Genomic DNA, 17,244 nt, shown 5'->3' with positions numbered 1-17,244 from the left:
GTCAGCAGCTGAGAGGAAGGCACCAGAGAGTTCTCTGGAACAGACCCTGCTGATTCACAGCTTTTCAACATGATACTTCAAAAGTTGGAAAAGTAACTACAGTATCAAAGTGTTCTTCCTTCTGTGGAGTACACCATGGACTGCAGAACTCCTACACTTCACACAGAACCCACAAGATTCCTTCCACCCAAGTAAGATGTCTAAATCAGGCTGCTCTCCCCAAACAGAGATCAGAGATACAGCAAGAAGCAGGGAAGAATTTGTGCTCTGACAACAAAAAGCAGCTGGGCACAAACTAGTCAAGGGTGGGAAAATTGTATTCCTGCTCCTGTTCTGCATTGAATATAAGTTACTACAAACCAATGAATTCAATCTCCTGGCAGAATAAAAGGTAGGGAAGAAATAACAGCAACTCCATACAGGAACAGAAGCTCTCTCCAGGGAGACCTCAGAGCAGCCTGCCAGTACCTGAAGGGAGCTACAAGAAGGCTGCAGAGGGACTGTTCCCAAAGGCCTGCAGGGACAGGCCCAGGGGCAAGGGTTTGAAATGAGAGAACCAGAGATTGATATTGGATGTGAGGAACAAGTTCTGCACCAGGAGGCTGCTGGAACACTGCAGCAGGCTGCCCAAGGAGGTGGCTGAGGCTCCACTCCTGGAGTTGTTCAAGGTGAGGCTGGAGAAGGCTCTGAGCAACCTGATCTAGTGGAAGATGTCCCTGCTGCCTGCAGGGGGTTGGACTGGAGGAGCTTTGGAGGTCCCTTCCAACCCAGACCATTCTGTGAAAGCACCATGTTACCTGTTCATGAGATTGCAAAGGTAAGAGCTGGTCTGTAAGCAAGAAGAGCTTGGGAAACAGAAGGTGAAGTTGTACAAGAGGAACTGCAGTAAATTATCCTCTGTGAACTGATCCACAAACTGATACTGCAGCCAAATGACTGCAGACAGCTGCAGATAAAACAGAATAACGACAGAGAGAGGATTCTTTGGGAGAGCATTAGACAATCCCAGAGAATCATGGCAGCACAGAGCTGTCAGGCTTGGAAGGGACCTCAAAGCTCAGGCAGCTCCAGCCCCCCTGCCATGGCCAGGGACACCTCACACTACAGCAGGTTGCTCACAGCCACATCCAGCCTGGCTGCAAACACCTCCAGGCAGGAGGCTTCCACCACCTCCCTGGGCAACCTGTGCCAGGCTCTCACCACCCTCATGGGCAACAACTTCTTCCTAACATCCAATCTCAATCTCCCCACTTCTAGTTTTGCTCCATCCCCCCCAGTCCTATCCCTCCCTGACACCCTCAAAAGTCCCTCCCCAGCTTTCTTGGAGACCCCTGCAGATACTGGAAGGCCACAATGAGGTCTCCTCAGAGCCTTCTCCTCTCCAAAAGAGTCCAAAGAGTCCCAGAGGGGTTCTGGAGAGGCCTTGGCCACTGTCACCACAGGGACCATTTGCTCTCAGATGCAACACCTTGGCAGCTCTGCTGGACAGCAGCTCGTACCAGCAAGGAGGGAACTCAGGCTACACTTTCATGTTCCTTACCTGCAGCAAAAGGCATTGCCAGAGCCTGCAGCACACCTGCTGAGCACCAAACCTTCAGAGATCTTTACCAGTGAAGTTCAGATTCCTAATCTGGGTAGTAACCCAACTTCTTGTTTGGCCAAGGTAAAGGTTGATTCCATCAGCAGACAGAAGTAGAGCTAATTGTCTGTGAAAGTACTCTGTGTGATCCTGTTCCTGTCACCACCACTACTGCTCACTGTGAAGTGCACACCCACCTCTCATAGATGGCTTTTAAAGTCAGCTGATCTGGGACCCCTTCAGTTTCCTCCAGGTGCAGGATGAGCCAGGATGTTCTGTAGGGCCACTGCTCTGTCAGGTTGATCCAGCTGGCCAGTCTGTCCCAGTTGAAGGAGATCTGATTAGCTCTCAGCAAGCGACCTAACAGAGCAAGGGGGAAAAGAAAGCACAGCAGGTGAGGGTTGGAAGAGACCTCTGGAAACCATCCAGGCCAATCCACCTGCTGAAGCAGGGTCACCAGGCTGCACAGCACCACAATGTCCAGGTGGGTTTGCAGGTCTGCAGAGCAGGAGACCCCACAACCTCTCTGGGCAGCCTGCTCCAGGGCTCCAGCACCCTCACACCAAACAAGTTTCTCCTTAAGTTCCAAGTGAAACCTCCTGGGTTCCTCTAGCTGAGAGGCATCCCTGCCCGTGGCAGGGAGGTTGAAGCAGATGATCTCTAAGGTCCCTTCCCACCTGCCCCACTCTGTGATGCTGTGGAATTCAACTCAGGGCTAACTTGCTACACAGAAATCACCCACCAGGAAGTCTGACTTCAGCAGCTTGTGGGCTAACTACAACCAAACACCCCACACTCACCTGTCACAGAAACAATATTCAGCAGCCTTCTCATGGTCTGGGGACTGATATCATTGAACCAATCCTCTGTCACCAGCAGCTTGGTCAAGTCAAAGGACATCTGGCGGGTGATGGTGCGCTGCATCTACCGCCGGCGGTAAGTGTCCTGGGAGGGGCACAGCAGAGCAAGGAACTAGCACAAAACCCTTTGGTCTGTGTGAAACACTCTCAGCTTCACTTGGTTATATGAGTCAGTTGAAGTATTTACCAGTATTTAGCTCTGCTCTAGCTGTGTGGCAGCTGAAGATGATTTGCACCTAACCTAAGGACTGGCAAGAGCTCCATGTTTCCCTTCCTTGCCCATGCTGGAGAGGGCAAAACAGAGACACACAGTGGGATGCCAGCTGAAAAGCTTTCTCATCTCAGCACTGCCATCAGTCAGGTTTCTCAGGGAGGCTGTGGATGCCCCCTGCCTTGAGGTGTTCAAGGTCAGGCCTTGAGCAGCCTGGGCTGGTGGGAGGTGTCCCTGCCCATGGCAGGATCTTGGAACTGGATGAGCTTCGAGGTCCCTTCCAACCCAACCCATTCTATGAATCTGTTTCCTGCTGCCTGTGACATCAATGCCATCCATTTGCTAATGACATTTGAAACTAAAATGAACATCAGGTTCCTCTGCCACAACTCCTCACACCTCTACACATGGCAGCTCAGCCACCTCAGAAGCCTCAGCCCCTGCCCTGCTTTTCACTGCACCCCAGAGAGCTCCTATTCAGCCTTCTGCTGATTCTACAGCAAGGTGGGAAAAGAGCAGAAAGCAGGAAAGAAAGTGGACATGTTGCAACAGAAGGCTTACTGCTATGATATCCTACTACCTCTGCTAGGAGGCCAGGCTGAGGGAGCTAGGGTTGTTCAGCCTGGAGAAGGCTCCAGGGACACCTTAGAGCAGCCTTCCAGCACCTGAAGGGAGCTACAAGAAGGCTGCAGAGGGACTGTTCCCAAAGGCCTGCAGGGACAGGACCAGAGGCCAGGGTTTGAAATGAGAGCAGAGCAGATTGAGATTGGATGTGAGGAACAAGTTCTGCACCAGGAGGCTGCTGGAACACTGCAGCAGGTTGCTCTGGGAGGTGGTTGAGGCTCCATGCCTGGAGATCTGCGAGGCTGGAGAAGGCTCTGAGCAACCTGATCCAGTGGAGGATGTCCCTGCTGAGTGCAGGGGGTTGGACTGGAGGAGCTTTGGAGGCTCCTCCCAACCCAAACCATTCTGTGACTCTATTCTAAATTCTTTGATTTGCCCAATTACTGCCCCTTGCTGCAGTGCCCTGTGATCAAGGTGAAGTCCCCATCCCTGGAGATGTTCCAGAAAGGTGTGGCCAGGGTTTAGTGGCCAGGATGGTGTTGGGTTGATGTTGGACTAGATACTCTTCAGGCCTTTTCCAACCCAACCCATTCTATGCTTCTATGATGCTGGGCTGACTGACAAAAATCCAAACTACACAGACCTGGAATCATTAAGGCTGGAAAAGACCTCCAGGATTGGTAAATCATCGCTACCACCCCTGTGCTCTGCCATGTCAGTGTTCACTGAGAGAGGAATTTGAGTACTGGTGGAAAAGAACACTCTGGAGAAAGCCAACTTCTTCCTCTTTGACAGAGGATCAGCACATGCTGACTCAGGACTGCACTCTTCCTACCTGGATCACTGATATCCATTTCCTAAGAGTGCTCTGATCATTCTTCCAAGCTGACATCATTAAGAGTTCAAAAAGAAACAGAAGATAACAAAGAACCCATTCCCAGCAGCTGCATTCAGCCCAAGGCCTGTTGAGGGCAGTTCTGCTGCCAAGCTTGGCCATGTCCCCCAGGCTGTTCTGAGACACTCTCCTGTCAACATCTTTGTTATGAATATACTGGTGATTTGTGTTAAAATTATAAGACTTAGAGTGCACTGGGATTAAGGGTCAGGATCTCGTGAGGCCTGTTTAGAGGGTAAAGGGAAAGAAACTTATCTTGCAGACTTGCAAGGATACTGTCTGGTTAATTGGAGACATCACGGCTGAGAAGGAGCTGTCTTAAAGATAAACATTCAGAACTAGGAATTTGTTTTCTTCAGATGAGAAGCCTGCACAATTGGGCATGCGTGAAAGTGGATGCTTTGACCCTTACCACACTGAATGTAGGGAGAAGGGATTTGACCATCTATTCTAAGACTAATTATCATATGCCTGCCTTCTATTTAGCATAAGATTGCCTATGTAGATGATGTAACGATATAAGATGAAGAAAACTATTGTAAGGTTGCTTTTTGGGTGAAGTTTTGTACCCTCACATGCCCAACCGGTTGCTTTGCTTGCTTTTATTGCCTTTTTACGATCTTTTAGTGCCAATAAATCTGTTACCAAAAACTTTTACCTGGAGTCATCTATAACAATCTTCATGCAGTCCTGTGGAAAGGAGAACAAGAGGCAGGGTTTTTCTCCATTCATTTACAGTAGGGTTCTTCAGCCTGGAGAAGAGAAGGCTCCAGGGAGACCTTAAAGTCTTCAAGGGGACCTTAGAAACCTCCCAGTAGCTGAAGCAAGCCCACAGCTGGGGAGGGACTGTTCAGAAAGGCCTATGGTGATAGGACAAGGGCTTGAAACTGGAGCAGGGCAGATTTAGGTTGGACATCAGGAGGAAGTTCTGCACAGAGAGTGTGGTGAGACACTGGAACAGGCTGCCCAGGGAGGCTGTGGAGGTCCCACCCCTGCAGCTGTTCAAGCTCAGTCTTGATGGGGTTCTGAGCAACCTGGCCTAGCTGGCAATGTCCCTGCTGACTGCAGGTGGGTTGGACAAAACACCATGTAGAAACCCCTTCCAAGCCAGTGCATTCTATCACACAGTATCACAGTATCACTAAGGTTGGAAGAGACCTCAAAGATCATTGAGTCCAACCTGTCACCACAGACCTCATGACTAGACCATGGCACCAACTGCCACATCCAATCCCTTCTTGAACACCTCCAGGGATGGTCACTCCACCACCTCCCTGGGCAGCACATTCCAATGACGAATGACTCGCTCGGTGAAGAACTTTCTCCTCACCTCCAGCCTAAACTTGAGACTGTGTCCCCTTGTTCTGGTGCTGGTTGCCTGGGAGAAGAGACCAACCCCCTTCCTGGCTACAACCACCTTTCAGGTAGTTGTAGAGGGCAATGAGGTCACCCCTGAGCCTCCTCTTCTCCAGGCTAAACAATCCCAGCTCCCTCAGCCTCTCCTCATAGGGCTTGTGTTCAAGGCCTCTCCCCAGCCTTGTTGCCCTTCTCAGGACATGTTCAAGTGTCTCAATGTCCTTCTTAAACTGAGGGGCCCAGAACTGGACACAGGACTCAAGGTGTGGCCTAACCAAAGCAGAGTACAGGGGCACAATGACTTCCCTGCTCCTGCTGGCCACACTATTCCTAATGCAGGCCAGGATGCCATTGGCCTTCTTGGCCACCTGGGCACACCTGTGACTCCCTCTATACCTGAGTGCTCACAGCCTACCCCCGACACCCTGCCAGTGACCCAAGCATTCACTGGCAGCCAGAAGCTCCGGTCCCTCCCGCGCTGTCCCACCTGTGCCGCCTCACCCGCGCCGTCGGCGTACGGCAGGTCGCCGTTGGCGGCGGAGGCCAGCACCAGCCTGCGGGCACCACTGAGGCCCCTGCTGTTGAGGAAGACAGGCAGGTGCACGATGTTGCGCATGTAGTCATGCCCGTTGATGTTGGAGTCATGCAGCACACTGTTCAGGTTCTGGTTGATGGCCTTGATGATGATGTGAGGGTCACTCACGAAGATGGCGATGAAAGGGCCCTTGGAGAACAGGACCCGCACCTGGGGGCAGGCAGAGAGCACCCTCAGTCAGCAGCACACGGCCTGCCAGGGTGGGGAGGGCTGAGGCAGCATGAGAGGTGAAGGCTCAGGGAAGGCCTCATCACCATGGAGCAGAACCTAAAGGGTGGCCCCCAGGAGGATGGAGACTCCCTTGATACAGGAGTCCTGTGGTCAAGGCAAGGAATGATGGGGACAAGGCACTGCTGGGGAGATTCCAGAGGGGCTCCAGAGGAAAATGACTCCCAGGAGCACAACTGGACCCCAGAATCATCTCCCAAAGGCAGCAGTGGAGTCCCCCCCATTGGACACCCTTCAGACTCAGGCTGCCAGGGTGCTGGGCCAGCTCAGTTCAACTCCACCAGCACCTACAGAGGGTGGAGCAGATGGTCCCTGGGGTGCCCTCCAGCCTGGAAGGCTGTGGATCACTTGAATGTCTGACTCAACATATTGTGCTCACTCTGTTCAAGTTCTAAACCTGAGAGGCCCAGAGGTGGGCAGAGACATCAGCCTCCTCACCAGGGGTTGCTAACACAGGGCAAGGATTTTCTCTTCATACACACTGGGGTCAGTAGCAGAGCCCTGGGGCTGCTGAGCCTGGAGAAGAGGCTGAGAGGGGATCAATGTCTATCAATAGACATTCTTAGTTTCATAGTTTCATTCAGGGTTGGAAGGGACCACAAGGATCATCTAGTTCCAACCCCCCTGCCATGGGCAGGGACACCCCACACTAGATCAGGCTGGACAGAGCCTCATCCAGCCTGCTCTTAAACACCCCCAGGGACGGGGCCTCGACCACCTCCCTGGACAACACATTCCAGGGTTTCACCACTCTCATGGTGAAGAACCTCCTCCTCACATCTAGCCTGAATCTCCCCACCTCCAGCTTCATTCCATTCCCCCTAGTCCTATCACTACCTGAGATCCTGAGAAGTCCTTCCCCAGCCTTCCTGTAGGCCCCTTTCAGATACTGGAAGGCCACAATTAGGTCACCTCGGAGCCTTCTCTTCTGCAGACTGAACAGCCCCAACTCCTTCAGTCTGCCCTCATAGGAGAGGTGCTCCAGCCCTCTGATCATCCTTGTGGCCCTTCTCTGGACACGTTCCAGCACCTCCACATCCCTCTTGTAATAGGGGCTCCAGAACTGGACACAGTACTCCAGGTGGGGTCTCACCAGGGCTGAGTAGAGGGGGAGGATCACCTCCCTCGACCTGCTGGCCACACTTCTCCTGATGCAGCCCAGGATCTGATTGGCTTTGCGGGCTGCAAGTGCACACTGAGAGCTCATGTTGAGCTTTTTGTCCACCAGCACCCCCAAGTCTCTCTCTTCAGGGCTACCCTCCAGCCAGTCACTGCCCAGCCTGTATTTGTGCCTGGGATTGCCTCGACCCAGATGCAGGACCCTGCACTTGCTCTTATTGAACTTCATGAGGTTGGCCTGTGCCCACCTCTCCAGCCTGTCAAGGTCCCTCTGGATGGCCTCCCTTCCCTCCAGCGTGTCTGCTGCACCACACAGCTTGGTGTCATCAGCAAACTTGCTGAGGGTGCACTCAATGCCACTGTCCATGTCACCCACAAAGATGTTGAATAAGACAGGTCCCAGGACTGATCCCTGAGGGACTCCGCTTGTCACTGGCCTCCACTGGGACATGGAGCCATTGACAGCCACTCTTTGGGTGCGGCCATCAAGCCAGTTCCTTATCCATCTAGTGGTCCACCCATCAAACCCATGTGTCACCAGTTTGGAGACCAGGATGTGGTGCGGGACAGTGTCGAAGGCTTTGCTCAGGTCCAGGTAAACAACATCAGTTGCTCGCCCCTCATCTATTAATGTTGTCACCTGCTCATAGAAGGCCACCAGGTTGGTCAGGCAGGATTTGCCCTTGGCAAAGCCATGCTGACTGTTCCAAATCACCTCTTCACTATTCTTTTGAGCGAGTAGTGACTCCAGGAGGATCTGCTCCATGATCTTTCCAGGCACAGAGGTGAGACTGACTGGCCTGTAGTTCCCTGGTTCCTCCTTATTACCCTTTTTGAAGATGGGGGCAATGTTTCCCCTTTTCCAGTCTGTGGGGACTTCACCAGATTGCCATGATTCACCAGATTCTATAGATCAATGTCTATCAATATCTAAAGGGTAGGGGACAAGGAGGCTCTACAGTGTTTTGTGACAGGACAAGGAGCAGTGGACACAAACTGGAACCCAGGAAGTTCCACCCCAACACAAGGAGAAAATTCCTTGGTGTGAGGCTGCTGGAGCCCTGCAGCAGGCTTCCCAGAGAGGTTGTGAAGTCTCCTCCAGAGACTTCCAAGCCCCATCTGGATGTGTTCCTGTGTGACCTGCCCTGAGTGACCCAGCTCTGGCCAGGGGGTTGGACTGGATGATCTCCAGAGGTCTCTCCCAACCCCTACCATTCTGCAAGTCTGAGGTTAGCAACTCACCCATACTCAGGAGGAAGCACAAGTGGCACAGCAGCAGCACCAGGAAGCTGTCATGCAGTCATGTCCTAGCCCCTCAAATATTTAGTCTTTAATTACTCTGCAACTAAAGTACTCCAGAAGTCCACAGAAGCCTCTGCAGCCATTGGAAGTTTGTTTCTAAAGGATGATTACTGTTCCAGAACTTGCCCCTGTTTGTTTCAGACCTTTCCCCAGGGACATGTCCAGTCCTGCTGGGATTTAAGTCTCAACTTTATAAACCACAGCCCTTAGCATTACAGCTTGGAGGCTGCTGGAACACTGCAGTAGGTTACCCAGGGAGGTAGCTGAGGCCAGAGCCCTGAAGATCTTCAAGGTGAGGCTGAAGAAGGCTCCAGCAACCTGATCTAGTGGAGGATGTCCCTGCTGCCTGCAGCGGGGTTGGGCTGGATGAGCTTTGGAGGTCCCTCCCAACCCAAACCATTCCGTGACTCTATGCTGATGCACACAAACCCTGAGGGACTCCAACGCACACACAATCTGAGAGCCTGAGCTGGCAGAACTCATGCAGGTGTGGCAGAGATCAGCTGCACAAAGGGACGCAACTCACTGTGTCAAGCATCTGTAGAACTTTGTCCTGCTCACAAGCATCCAGTCCATCAATGATGACCACCAGCCTGGTCTGGTTCTGAGTGAAGCTGTCAATGGTTTTTGCCATCTTGGCCATCAGCTCCACTTCACATTTCAGAACCTAGAAGAAAAAGACATCTCTGTACTTAAACCTCACCAGGAAGGCACAGAACTCCTCTTGCAGATGGCTGCCTGCCCCAGGAAGACTGCAAAACCATTTAGAAACATCCAAAGCTGAAGTGCTACAACGTCACTGGCAAGGGGTTCAGCTCCTGCTCCCACAGAGAGAGGAGAGCAGGACTATACACTGCACACAAGAGAAGTGCTTAAATTCCATTACAAAGAATTTCTGCACCAGAAATCAGCATTTCAAGAGTAAACAAAAGCAGATTTGAACCTTCAGCTACCCCCCAGGAGCTGCTTTGGATAAAATAGTCACCAAAACCTCCTCTCTGCCTCCCAGCTAAGCAGATGCTGCTCTTCTTCCTACAGAATTCCATCTCAGGTGATGCAGCCTGAAGATGTCTCAACACAAAGATGCCTTTTAAACATGAAGGCCCACATGAGGTCCTGTAAGTCAAAGTGTAAGGTCCTGCATCTGGGTTGGGCTAATCCCAGGCACAAATCCAGGCTGGGTGCAGAGGGGGTTGGCTGTTCATACTGTCCATCCAATCCAAAACGATATTTACAGTTCGTGAGCAAAGTTCATAGTCCATTCCGGCTATGCTCAGATGTAGATGATTCAAAAGTCCAAGAAAATTAGAAAATGAGAAAAATGGAAAACAGTTCATTTCTTCGCCGACGAAGCGAAGAAAAGGGAAACAGGGAATCTCAGGGTCTCTTAGTTGACTCAGGGCTCTCAGGGATCTCAGGGTTCGTGCACCGTAGATTCTTCGTTGACTCTTCCTTTGGACGCGATGTAGCTGTACAACAGTTCAAAGTTAACCTCTTTCAGCTAAAGTTAAATTTCTTTGTGGAATACACTGAATTTCACCATTCTCTTGCATTACTCAATAAGTGTGACCTGGACCTTCAGCTGAAACCACCCCTCGGACAGGTTTAGCCTCTCCTGAGGGTGAAAATACTCAAACAGTTTTACCTAACAGATTCTTTTCTCTAACAACAGGAACTCTAACACCTTCTACTTTCCGTAGCAAATCTGAATGTGCAGGTCCAGCTCGGTTCACTGAACCTCTACTATTTACCAGCCAGGTTGCTTGTGCTAAATGTTTTTACCAGTTTTTCAAAGATCCACCCCCCATGGCTTTGAGAGTGGTCTTCAACAAACCGTCGTAGCGTTCAATCTTCCCTGAAGCTGGTGCATAGTAGGGAATGTGGAATATCCACTCAGTACCGTGCTCTTTTGCCCAGTTCTTTACAAGGTTGTTCTTGAAATGAGTTCCGTTGTCTGACTCAATCCTCTCTGGAGTTCCGTGTCTCCACAGGATCTGTCTCTCCAGACCAAGAATGGTGTTGCGTGCAGTTGCATGTGGAACTGGATAAGTTTCCAACCATCCAGTGTTTGCCTCTACCATAGTAAGCACCTATTGCTTACCAGAACGAGAACGTGGTAGAGTGATGTAGTCAATCTGCCAAGCTTCACCATACTTGTACTTGGACCATCTGTCACCATACCACAAGGGCTTAAGTCGTTTTGCCTGCTTAATAGCAGCACAAATGTCACAGTCATGGATGACTTGTGTGATAGCATCCATGGAAATGTCTATGGATCTGTCACAAGCCCATTGGTATGTTGCATCTCTGCCTTGATGTCCTGACGAATCGTGAGCCCACCGAGCTAAGAATATCTCACCTCGGTGTTTCCAGTCGAGATCAAGATTAGAGTCCATGTCTACTTGAGAAACTCTTGCAGCTAGATCTGCCTGATGGTTGTGTTGCTGTTCCTCAGTAGCTTTGCTTTTAGGAATGTGAGCATCGATGTGTCTCACTTTCACTGGAATTCTCTCGATTCGATCAGCAATGTCCTGCCATAGGTTGGCTGCCCAAATGGGTTTTCCTTTTCTCTGCCAACCACTCTTCTTCCAGTTCTTTAGCCAACCCCATAGAGCATTGGCTACCATCCATGAGTTGGTGTAGAGATAAAGCTTTGGCCATCTCTCACGTTCAGCCACGTCGAGAGCTAGCTGGACAGCTTTTACCTCTGCGAACAGACTGGATTCTCCTTCTCCATCTTTCGCCTCTGCAACTCGGCGCGTTGGACTCCACACTGCAGACTTCCACCTTCGCTTGTTTCCAACAAGACGACAGGAACCGTCTGTGAACAAAGCATATTTCTTTTCATCATCAGAAAGGTCATTGTAAGGAGGAGCTTCCTCAGCACGAGTCACTTTCTCCTCTGGAGGTTTAGCACAGTTGATACCTTCAGGCCAATTTGAGATCACCTCCACTAGACCAGGTCTTTCAAGATTTCCCATTTGAGCTCTCTGTGTTATCAGAGCCATCCACTTAGACCAGGTTGAGTCTGTGGCATGATGTGGTGTGGATCCTTTACCTTTGAACATCCAATTCAAAACTGGTAATCTGGGAGCTAAGAGAAGTTGTGATTCAGTTCCAATCACTTCAGAAGATGCTTTCACTCCTTCATAGGCAGCTAAAATTTCTTTCTCTGTTGGAGTATAATTAGCCTCTGAACCTCTGTAACCTCTACTCCAGAAACCAAGAGGTCGTCCACGTGTCTCACCTGGAGCTTTTTGCCACAAGCACCAGGTTGGACCATTGTCACTTGCAGCTGTATACAAGATGTTCTTAATGTCTGGACCATCTCGGACAGGTCCCAGACCCATTGCTTGAATTACCTCTTGCTTTATCTGGTCAAAGGCTGCTTGTTGTTCAGGTCCCCAGTGGAAATGGTTTCTCTTTCGAGTCACATCATACAGAGGTTTCACAATCTGACTGTATCCAGGAATGTGCAGTCTCCAAAATCCCACTATCCCTAAGAAACGTAGGGTCTCTTGCTTGTTTGTGGGACTTGCCATGGTAGAGACTCTATTTACCACATCCACTGGAATGTGTCGGCGTCCATCCTGCCACCGCACTCCCAGAAATTGAATCTCTGTGGTAGGTCCTTTCACCTTGTCTCGCTTGATGGCAAAACCTGCATCCAGAAGAATGTCAATGATTTTGTTACCTTTCTCGAAGACTTCCTCAGCAGTTTTACCCCAGACGATGAAATCATCGATGAACTGGATGTGTTCTGGAGCACCGCCTTTCTCCAGAGCATCGTGGATCACTGCATGACAGATGCTTGAGCTGTGGATCCAGCCCATTGGCAGTCTGTTGAAAGTGTACTGGATTCCTCTCCAGGTGAAAGCAAACTGAGGCCTGCATTCCTCTGCTAGGGGAATAGAGAAAAATGCATTAGCAATGTCTATGGTAGCATACCATTTGGCCTCTTTGGATTCCAGCTCATACTGTAGCTCCATCATGTCTGGTACTGCTGCACTCATAGGTGGTGTCACTTCATTCAGGGCTCGGTAGTCTACCGTCACACGCCAGTCTCCACTCTGCTTCCGCACAGGCCACACTGGACTGTTGAAAGGTGAATGAGTTTTGCTGACGACTTTCTGACTTTCCAACTGACGAATCAGATTCTGAATGGGCAACAAAGAGTCACGGTTGGTTCTGTATTGTCTGTGATGCACAGTCTGAGAAGCAACCGGCAATTTAATGTCCTGTATCTTATGTTGTCCCACAACTGCAGATTCATCAGAAAGCTCAGGTCTGGCAGATAGCTTCAATTTTTGTCCATCAATTTCTATAGAAGCTACTCCAAAAGCCCATTTGTAACCTCTAGGGTCTTTGAAACGCCCTTCTCTCAGAAAATCAATTCCCAAAATACAAGGTGCATCAGGTCCGGTCACAACTGTATGCTTCCTCCATTGTTTACCTGTTAAACTTGTGTTAACCTCTATCTTACTTAACTCTTGAGATCCACCAGTGACTCCCAGAATAGTTATAGACTCTGATCCCTGATAATTTGATGGTATTATGGTGCACTGAGCTCCTGTGTCAACCAAGGCCCTGTACTTCCGAAATTGCGAAGTGCCAGGCCACTGGATGTACACATCCCAATAGATTCTATTATCTCTGTTATCCCTCTCCTCCCCCTGGCGGGAGGCAGGGCACCCCTAGTTATGGGGAACATGCGCACATGTGCATTGCACATAGTTTGCAGGGTTAAAACTTTGCATGTTATAACTGGAGCCACTGTAGGAGCCATAAGAGTCGTTCTGGGGAACTGTGGAAGTAACAGCTACCCTTCTGGTATTGCTACCTCGGGTTCTGCCACTTTGCAATTCCCTCAGTCTCCTGAAAAGATTAGAAGTTGGTTGGCCATCCCAGCGGTTCATGTTCTCACCAAACTGATCACGCAGAGTTATCCAAATAGTTCTACGTGATTGCCTTGGTGGTCTGTTTTGGAATGACCTGTTTTGGAATGACCTGTTTTGGAATGACCTCCTTGGAGGACGTGTATTCCTCACAGATGAAACTTGTATCCACCTGGAGGAAGAATTGAAATTATCCTTCTGTGCCAATTGGGATATGGAATTTCTAAATTCATCCTTTAACTCTCTTATGCAATTTTGTATATCACCAGACATAGTTTTAATGGCCGAAACCAAAGAACCATGTGTCATGCTATCCTCCAATTGTCTCATTTGATCACTGAATTGGCCAACCGTAGGAGAAGCTCCACCATAACTTCTTGATACAATTCTGCTTGCCAGAATGTTTGCATAATTAGAAGGAGCAAGTTTGATGATCTTTTTAGCAAGACCAATACCCACAGGAATGTCATCAGGATTCAGAGTTTCATGTTCACCATAGAGTAGCTCTCTAACAGCAAATTCTCTCAAGCGCTTAATTCCCTCATCTATGGTAGTCCAGGGTTTAGGATTCCATGGAAGGTCATCTCGGGAAGGGTATCTCAGGGCAACCGCCATTAAAAGGCGTATCCACAGATTAACCTTACCAAGAGCTTCGCCTAGATGTCTATCTATTCCATTGTCCCTCGAGAGAGTTCCTAACTGAGCTGCTGACTTGTCTCCAACTGTTAGAGCTGAAGCACCTGTATCATAACATCTACTAAGCCAAGCTAGAACTGGCTCCTTATCTGCCCTGGTGAAATCTTTACGGACATTTCGCAATTCCTCCCGTGGTGAAGAACACTCCAAAATATCATCTTGTTCCTCATCTCCCTGAATTCTTTGCCCATATAATCCTGCTGTCATTCTCCTAAGGATCTCTTTAAGCTGAGAACCACCTTTGCCAGCTGCTTTCCTAACTTCATCTCTATCCTGCTTTGATCTCACCAGGTTAGCTAGATCTTTAAAACAAACCTTCTCTTCCTCCTGAGCAGGATCTTTTAGAGTAGAGGGCCCCTCACCAGGATCAGTCTCCACCTCTTCTTCTCCATCTTTGCCCTTTCCAGCTCTAGTCTTTAAAGGAGCCACCTTAACTGGAGCTGTGTTTGAATTTACAGCCACCTTAATAGAAGCTGACAGGTCCTGAGATAAATCAGCTGCTGGGGCAGTGACTCCCGGTCCCACCGAAGGAGTGGGCGGAAGTGACGTTGCTCTGTTAATGGCCGACGGAGAAGAAGAAGGAGGAGAAGGAGTAGGAGAAGGAGTAGGCGCCATGTTGATACCAGCCGATGCCCTTGGCTGCTTGCTAGAATCAGCAAAGTCATTTAGAGCTGCTTTACCAATTAACTTTTTAGCCTTCTTTTTGACTGACATGGGTTCTCCACAGTCCTCGTCACTAGATGACTCTGGGACTGATCTAGAGCCACGGCGTTTTCTTTTTGATCTAGTTTTAATAATAAAACACGCCCTGGACACCTTTTTCTCTCGCCACAAGGAATACAGAGAAAACACATTAGTTATCACCAGCAGCAGAATTATACACATCACATAAATCACCTTTGGATCCCAGGCATCACCTAAAGTTACTGTCTCCTCAGGCGGAATCTTAAAACCCTTTATCTCAATTGGGAGAGTGGTGGAGGTAACATTCCTGTATCTCACTGGCCATAAGATATTAATACATTTTCCATACCATAGTTTAACTCTATACATAACCCACATATAAATTGTCCGCACCAAATATTTACCCAGGTAATCCAAAATCAAACCCAAACAATATCTGTAAATCAGAGCCCCAAAAATTGAAAAGAACAATCGCTCCACAAACCACAATACCTTCATGTTTGCTAATTCAGCTAGAAAACACTAAATCAATCAAATAATAAATTAAACTAATTATCTGCCCCATGTTGGGCGCCAATAAAAAAAAATGTGGTGGGTTTGGAAGGGGTAAGGCCAAGAAGCCTCCTCCCTTCCCCCTTGTAGGGTAAAGGGAAAGAAACTTGAAGGGAAAGAAAAAAAAAAAAAACTCACAAGCTGAATTAGCAAAGCAGTGGAGCTATATTTACAAAGCAATGTAGGATTTGCAGGGGAATATTTACAAATTTACAATATCTACAATATATACAAAGATATATAACAGAGTAACACAGAAATGAGAGTAACCCCCCTCAGACAGAGAGGGGGTTCCCCACCTCCGCTCTCCCCTCTCTCCCCCCCGTTTTCCCAGAGTGGGATAGAAAGAGAGAGAAAAGAGAGGAAAAAAAAATGTTAGAAGCAGTTTGTGTTAATTGGAAAGGAGTTAATATACAGGCCTGGTATCTTGTTTTCAAGGCCGAGGCCTTGGCAGAAAGCCCAGCACAGAGACAGAACTGCTGCACGAAGAAAAGGCGGAAGCAAGACTGAAGATAAGGTGCTGGAAAAACCCAGTATAGTCCCAGCTCAGAAGGTGCTTCCTCCCACTTCACCAATGAAATTAGTTTAGACTATTCCTTCCGTTTACCAACTTCCGTCCACCATATTCCCTTTCTTAAGGGGGCAACGTCAACCGGCCACATTCTGGAGAAAGAGCCTTGGGAGTGTTGTTTGCTGAGCAGCTCCCCAGGAGCCAGCAGTGCTTCCTGCATCCCTCAGGCAGCTGTGTGCTGGACTGCAGCCAGAGCAGTGTGGGCAGCAGGGCAGGAGAAGGGATTCTGACCCTGGGCTCTGCTCTGCCCAGACCTCACCTCCACTCCTACCTCCAGGCTCTGCTGTCCCCAGCAGGAGAAGGACACAGAGCTGATGGAGAGAGGCCAGAGGAGGCCACAAAGATGCTGCAAGGGCTGGAGCAGCTCTGCTGGGAGCACAGGCTGAGGGAGCTGGGGCTGTGCAGCCTGCAGAGGAGAAGGCTCCAGGGGCACCTCAGAGCTGCCTGCCAGGACCTGAAGGGATCCTGCAGGAAGGCTGCAGAGACTTCTCCTGAGGGGGTCTGGAGCCAGGCCAAGGGGCAATGGTTTGGATCTGAGGCAGAGCAGGGTCAGACTGGAGCTGAGGAAGAAGTTCTTCAGCAGGAGGGAGCTGAGCCTCTGAAGGGTCAGTGCTAAACCATGTCTCATAGTTTCATAGTTTCATTCAGGGTTGGAAGGGACCACAAGGATCATCTAGTTCCAACCCCCCTGCCATGGGCAGGGACACCCCACACTAGATCAGGCTGGACAGAGCCTCATCCAGCCTGCTCTTAAACACCCCCAGGGACGGGGCCTCGACCACCTCCCTGGACAACACATTCCAGGGTTTCACCACTCTCATGGTGAAGAACCTCCTCCTCACATCTAGCCTGAATCTCCCCACCTCCAGCTTCATTCCATTCCCCCTAGTCCTATCACTACCTGAGATCCTGAGAAGTCCTTCCCCAGCCTTCCTGTAGGCCCCTTTCAGATACTGGAAGGCCACAATTAGGTCACCTCGGAGCCTTCTCTTCTGCAGACTGAACAGCCCCAACTCCTTCAGTCTGCCCTCATAGGAGAGGTGCTCCAGCCCTCTGATCATCCTTGTGGCCCTTCTCTGGACACGTTCCAGCACCTCCACATCCCTCTTGTAATAGGGGCTCCAGAACTGGACACAG

At 49.8% G+C, this 17,244-nt stretch overlaps 1 protein-coding gene across 1 annotated transcript in view; it reads right to left on the bottom strand.

Annotated features, from left to right (window-relative positions):
- KIDINS220 (kinase D interacting substrate 220) overlaps positions 1-17,244 on the bottom strand; it is a 75,332-nt gene that overhangs the window by 56,477 nt on the left and 1,611 nt on the right. Inside the window, 6 exon segments of the mRNA XM_068155369.1 lie at positions 1,777-1,939; positions 2,380-2,524; positions 4,170-4,249; positions 5,822-5,833; positions 5,967-6,210; positions 9,236-9,376. Of these exon segments, the coding sequence (XP_068011470.1) occupies positions 1,777-1,939; positions 2,380-2,524; positions 4,170-4,249; positions 5,822-5,833; positions 5,967-6,210; positions 9,236-9,376 (785 nt within the window).

The sequence above is a fragment of the Melanerpes formicivorus genome, unplaced genomic scaffold, assembly GCF_026170545.1.
Source record: "Melanerpes formicivorus ecotype bairdi unplaced genomic scaffold, bMelFor1.0.p_v2 SCAF_31, whole genome shotgun sequence".
NCBI classification, from domain to species: Eukaryota; Metazoa; Chordata; class Aves; order Piciformes; family Picidae; genus Melanerpes; species Melanerpes formicivorus.
This window is presented reverse-complemented; position numbering and strand designations above follow the sequence as displayed.